We start from the raw sequence: 6479 nt of genomic DNA on the forward strand, positions 1-6479 counted from the left end.
ATGATTTGTATGCCGACGAAATTTGGGGTCGCACAAACTTCAAAATCCCTTCTTCTGCGTCGCGAGGAAGACGGTGTGGAGTTCGTGGGCGCCGAAGGGCTAGGGTGGTCGTTGGTGAGCATTCAGGCGGAGGAGACCGCTTCAGCGAGAAGTACCGTAGAAATGGAAAGTGCAGCGACCGCAAGGAAGGTGAGGATCGACGGAAGGGAGGGGAGAGAGAGGGGCTTCGCCTTCAAGCTCCGAAGTTCAGAATTTAAACATATATTACTGAAATAACATTCAAGCATATAATTTTTGGGATTTTTACATACATAACACTTAAAATATTTCAAAATACATATTTAACATTCAAAATGTTATATTTATTAATATGCCACTCAAATTTCTTATTTTCATCGGTTATAATACTCCGTCTTGCACCGTTAGAAATCCACATCTGGTCTTCATTTCAAGCGAGCAGATTCTTCCCCGTCTTAAGCCGTAGCATTCTCCATCGATTTCGTTCGCGCAAGCATTGTCTTTCGCATCTGAAGCCGTCGCCTTCACCATTGATTTCGTACTGTTCGATCACTTCGCAGGAGCTTGGCAAGGTATGCATCGTCTTCCCCGTCTAAAGCCTTGTCCGGGATTTAGGGTTCTAGTTTTTTTTTCATTGATCTAGCTCGGCAAGGAATGCATTGTTTACCCTGCATCCTCTATTTCTCATCAGTTTTTTTTTTTTTCCGCAAGGTTCTCATTTCTTTATTTCGGCAAGGTTATGCATCGTCTTCCCCGTCCAAATCCTTGACCGGGATTTAGGGTTTTTTATTTTTTTTGGTCGGATGAGCTTGTCTTCATTTTCATTTTTTTTGTATCATTTTCATTTTCATTGTTTGGCCGGATGAGCTTGGCGAGCATTGTTCTAATTTTTTTTTTTTTCATTGATCTAGCTCGGCAAGGTATGCATTATCTACCCTGCATCCTCTATTTTTCGGCAAGGTCCTCTATTTACTGTTTTGCATTTGAAAATTAACAGTTGGGTGTGACCTGTTTGATTGAATGCCAAGTCATCAATTTTACTTATAATATGGAATGCTTGATGTGTTTGGAAATTTAGAGAATGCCAAGGCAGCAGCAAATTTAGTTATATGCTTGATGTGTTTGGAAATTTAGAGAATGTCATGGCAGCAGCAAATTTAGTTATAAGCTTTTTGTGTTTGGAAATTTAGTTATATGCTTGATGTGTTTGGAAATTTAGTGAATGTCAAGGCAGCAAATTTAACTTATAGGTTGTTTGATTGAATGCCAAGGTAGCAAATTTAGTTTTAATCTGAAATATTTTTTAGCATTAAGTAGCAGTTGAAATCTTGTATAGCTAATTAGCTGCCTTTCTTTCTTTATCTTACAGGTTTAGCATTTTTATACAATGAGTTCAAGTTCTTCGGCAACACCAATTGGAAACCCGAATAATCAAGTATATTGTCATTGCAATTTGCAATGTACAATATATACATCATACAAATCGCGTAGTTGTGGAAGAAAATTCTACAGATGTTCCCGGAATAGATCAGAAGAAGATTGTCATTTTTTTCGGTGGTGTGATGAACTTAATGAATGGGAGCACGATATGAATTATCGAAGAAGTTCAAATGTTGTCGAAACAAGCTTAACTCATGTTAAAGCCGAGCTGTTACAAATAAAAATCTTGTTGGTTGTACTGCTTATTTTAATGTTGATCATAGCAATAGGTGTGAGTAAATGTAACTTTGAGTCAATGTAAGTTTGAGTCAATCAATGTAACTTTCAGTCAATGTAATAGTTGACATGTGTTCTGTTTGAGTCTATGTAAATTTTATTAATAGCAATATAAATATTTTGTCAAACGCTTTGTATCTTTTATGAATAGCAGTTAGTCATTTATGAAACGTGCAAAAATGGTTTCATTCACAATAGTAAACTACCAAAAACAGGTTTCAGTTAGAGCTAAACTGAAAGATAAAGAAAAAAAGGGAACTGTTATGCATCGTCTAACATAAAGAAAGATATAGAGGTATGAAAGATTTTTATCTGTATTCAAAAATGATAGAGAAAGTAATCATTTCTGTATTCAACAGAAGTAAACCAAATTCAGACAACGGCTTGCATTTCTTCCAAAAAACTGTAATCATCCAAGCAATCCAGACAACTGTAATTAACCCAAAATTGTAATCAACCACAGAAATTGTAATCAACCAAAAAAGCTGTACAAAATCACCATTTCAATCCTATCTTGGCTGATGTACTAGGCAGCAGTTCATCCTATCTTGGCTGAGCATTAGATGTACTAGGCAGCAGTTCATTAGAACCAATCTCGTCACCTCCTACATTTAAAGGATTCTTACAAGTGCTTCTATGATGGCCCCATAAGTTATACCAACTACACTTATGACCAAGTTTTCTTTTATTTCCTATCTCTAAGAAATTCTTAATTCACCTTTTCATGGGTCTACCACGAGGTCGAAGTGAAGTCGGCGTAGTCACTAGCTCACCATCACTAACTGCAGCCCACTGTTCCTTTCCAGGTAGGGTTGCGATTGCACCATCATATGCCATTTTGTATCTAATCATAAGAAAATGAAAGTAAAGTAAGATAACTAGTTAATGAATGCATACTTTGAAGCTAACGAAGGAAAGTAACATACCTACATATGTAGTAGTGATCATCAACATACATATGCCATAAGGTATGTTGTATCGTTCCAATGAATGCAGCACTGTGTATACATGGTAAACCACTTAATTCCCAGAATCCACAACTACAAACCTTCTTTTCTATGTCCACCTCGTGCCTTTCATGAAGTCCTTCAACTTCAGCTTTGCTTAAAGTAGATTGACGAATTAGAAATTGATTTTTTCTTGTTGTTATATCTCTAATGTACTCTTTTCTATGTCAACCTCGTGCCTTTCATGAAGTCCTTTTCCTATCTTGATTCTTTTCGAAGATTTCCTCAACTTTCTTATACAAATCATGTAGCTCGTAAGTATTTGCGGCCGTCCATAACAAATTCTGAAGCTTATTGCCATCTTCACAACGAAGGAGTTTTTTAATATTCTTCCATATGTGTCTTATACACACTCTATATTCGGCATTTGGGAAAATAAGCTTTATTGCTTCAATAAGGTCCTTCTCCATGTCGTAGATAAAAGCTAATTGATCAATTTCACAACCAAAACTTTCCGAAAAGTTTCTTAAGAACCACTCCCAAGATTTCTTGGACTATGATTCAGCAACGGCAAATGCTGTTGTGTAGAGACCATTATTGGCATCCAATCAATTTGCGGATAGTAGTACGCCAAGATATTTCGATTTGAGGTGTCACGCGTCAACCCCAATTAAATATCTACATCCAGTAATGAAACCATCAATGCATACTTTGAAGCTAACGAAGAATCGCAAGAATGCATTTGTTTTGCTGTCACACATATATGTAATGTGAGAGCCAGGATTCCTGTTGATTAACTCAGACCTCAGCGTAGGCACCCACATATAGTTATCGTCGACAGATCCAAACATAATATCTCTTGCCAACTCCCTTGAACGCCAAAGTTTCATATATGGCAAGGATAATCCATAACTTGCCTCCAAGTTATTGCTAATTTCCTTTGGGGTGATTTCAGGATTTTTCTTTACAATGTCTTTGATTTCATGAGCTACCCAAGTAGTAGTAGCTTGCTTGTTTCCAGCTCTATTAACCCCATGACATAAATGAGTTGTTTCTAATTTTCTAACTTCGAAGGAGTGCCCATCATGACACAATGATGCACGTACTCTCCATGGACAACCTTTGTATGCGCAAGAAATAATTATTCAGGATTTGTCACTAGCCTTTATCTTGATAGCATAATTCCGTAAAATTGCATTAGACCTAACTGTTTGCTTGAAACTTTGGGAATCCTCGAACCACGAACCAACAAATAGAGTATTTGCCTCATTAGTTTGAGATATAAAGAACTCATCACACAAATCATTTACTACAATATCATTATTATCTTTGATCTCTGAGCTAAACTGATGCATTTCTGTTTGAATGTATTGTGATTGGGGCATATCTTCTTCGTTATATTTCATTGCAACTATCACCTCAATTTTATTCCTTTCATAAGAACTTTCAAGCATTTCAACTACATATGAATCGCTTGAAATCAACAAGTAATTCTTCGGCAATGTTCCATTGACATGATAGTGTAAGTCGAATGGTTGACCCCTTAGTCAATGACAAAGTGTTTCAACACGTTCTTTTAGCAACAACATAGTGATTTCATCTCTTCGAAGTTTTAAACTTTTTTGGCTTCCACCCACATACTTCATTCGAGCCTGACCCTGCACCTCACTCCAATATCCACCGAATTTGAGAATAAAGGAGCAAATATGACTTAAATCCATTTCTGTGAGTGCATAAAATTAATAAGTTAGACAAAGTGAAAAAAGTGAAACAAAATGAGTTAGCCAAACTAATCAAAATTTTCAGTTTCCTATAAAAATTTCAATTAAAACCGATGGAACTGGAACTAAAAATATTTCAGTTTTCATTTTTCTGTAAAGAGATTAGCTCATGTGCGAGAATGTCCAATGTAAAGTTTCAGTTTTCATTTTTCTGTAAAGAGAATAGCTCATATGCGAGAATGTCCAATGTAAAATTTTGGTTTTCTGTTCAAAATTTCAATTAAAACCGTCGCTAATTTTTTTAGTATGTTTCCCTGGACTGGTTCTAGTTTCTGTGAGCGAAAGACACGTTTCTTCTTTTTCTTACAATAAATCTCATAAGAAGAAGCGACGGTCTGACGTTGGAACAGGTACCTTCTCTAGCGAAGAATAGGCGACGGTCGGTCGTCGAAGAACAAGAAGGCTCGGGAACAGGAACGCGCGGAATAGCTAGGAACAGAATTTCCTCGGACAGGGTTTTAACGCAACGTTAACGGAGTGGTATTTTAAAGTATAGAAATGTTATTTGAGTGTTATATTAGTAAATATAATACTTTGAGTGTTAAATATGTATTTTGAAATGTTTTAAGTGTTATGTATGCAAAAATCCCATAGTTTTTTTGTTATATAAATTGACAAGTGTATCACTTCTACATATTTCTTGATATATCTAACATATTTCGGGGCTGTTTAGTAGGAAAAATTATTTGGTTTTGAGTGCGCACCGTTCGCACAAGTACCTAGCGGTACCCAGTGGTATCGAGTGCGGGTACCGCTAAGTACTCAATACTTGTGCGAACGATTTTTCCCGTCTGCACTCCGCACCTAATAATCTCTCGTTTAGTAGCACCTAGTATTTGATTTAAGTAGGATTTCATAAATTTTCTAAATTCGGATTTTGAAACCTTGAGGGGCCTAAATTCGGAAATTTTTTTGGTAATATTCATGATAAATTCTATTAAATTTCATGTGACTGTTTGGCTATATAACATATTTAACGAGTAGATTCTTCTTGAAATTTTTTATTTTTTAATCTCAAGACAAAATTAAGTTGGAAACTTCAAGAATTAAATTGGAGACCATATAAACACCGATTTATGTAAACTTATAGTTAAACTGAACGTCTCGAAAATACAAACCCAACAACACCAAATTCAACTCAATCCGAACCAAAATGACTCCAAATCAAAGACCCGAAGCATATTTGAAAGGTTCAAACCATATTTTGTATTACCAAATGGTTTCCAAACATGACATTCTTATAATCGAATAGAGCGGCTAGACAAGATGAATCCAACAAGCCTAAGATCGCCGAATTCTAATATCACTAAGACATTTAAATGCCCAATAAACGATCCAAGATCAAGATTGATCATCCATTCAAATCACTCTTAATTTAATTTCCTATTCATTTATATTTTTTCTTGATTGATATTATCTTAATCCTATATTGATTTGATCTTAAAGAGATTTTATGATTTTTTTTTTATGCAATGAGATTTTTAATATCACATATTTAGTTAATATATTAAACATGCTCTACCAGAAATTAAGTGATTTGATGATTGAAGTCATTTTGTAAAGGAAGAAAATAAACTAATTCAGTACCAAAGTTTTATCATTTTTAATAGTGATTATATTAGTCCTAAGTCTGTATGTAAAAAGTTGAAGGAAAATTAAAAAACAAAAATTTAGGCCACCCCTAGATATATTTTCTGGCTCCGCCACTGTTCTCGAGCCAATAGATTTCATAAATCTGGCAAAAAATAGGATTTCAGAAATCCGGAATTTAGCACGAAAAGGCAGAATTTTTTGTCTACTGCGACTTTCATTTTCCTTGAGATTAAGTCTTCTGAGCAACAAAAACATATATGAATCCAACAGTCGGTGGTCACTAAACCCTAAACTACCACGAGCAATGAATAATGCCAACACTAGATGTGATAAATTGATATGAATGATATCTCTTTCAGTTATAAAAAATGAAGATACAATATTTATAGTTTGTTTGGATGGTTATAAAACTAATTTACAATAT

General features: G+C 35.1%; 1 protein-coding gene across 1 annotated transcript in view; it reads left to right on the plus strand.

Moving 5' to 3' along the window:
* The first annotated feature begins 9 nt into the window (after positions 1 to 9).
* The window catches only part of LOC110109794 (twinkle homolog protein, chloroplastic/mitochondrial-like), a 12617-nt gene continuing 6147 nt past the window's right edge, over positions 10 to 6479 (plus strand). The window contains exons 1-3 of the mRNA XM_028697623.1: positions 10 to 244; positions 427 to 590; positions 930 to 938. Coding sequence (XP_028553456.1) covers positions 10 to 244; positions 427 to 590; positions 930 to 938 — 408 coding nt within the window. The remainder of the gene's footprint in view (positions 245 to 426; positions 591 to 929; positions 939 to 6479) is intronic.

Source organism: Dendrobium catenatum, unplaced genomic scaffold, assembly GCF_001605985.2.
Source record: "Dendrobium catenatum unplaced genomic scaffold, ASM160598v2 fragScaff_scaffold_980, whole genome shotgun sequence".
Classification (NCBI taxonomy): Eukaryota; Viridiplantae; Streptophyta; class Magnoliopsida; order Asparagales; family Orchidaceae; genus Dendrobium; species Dendrobium catenatum.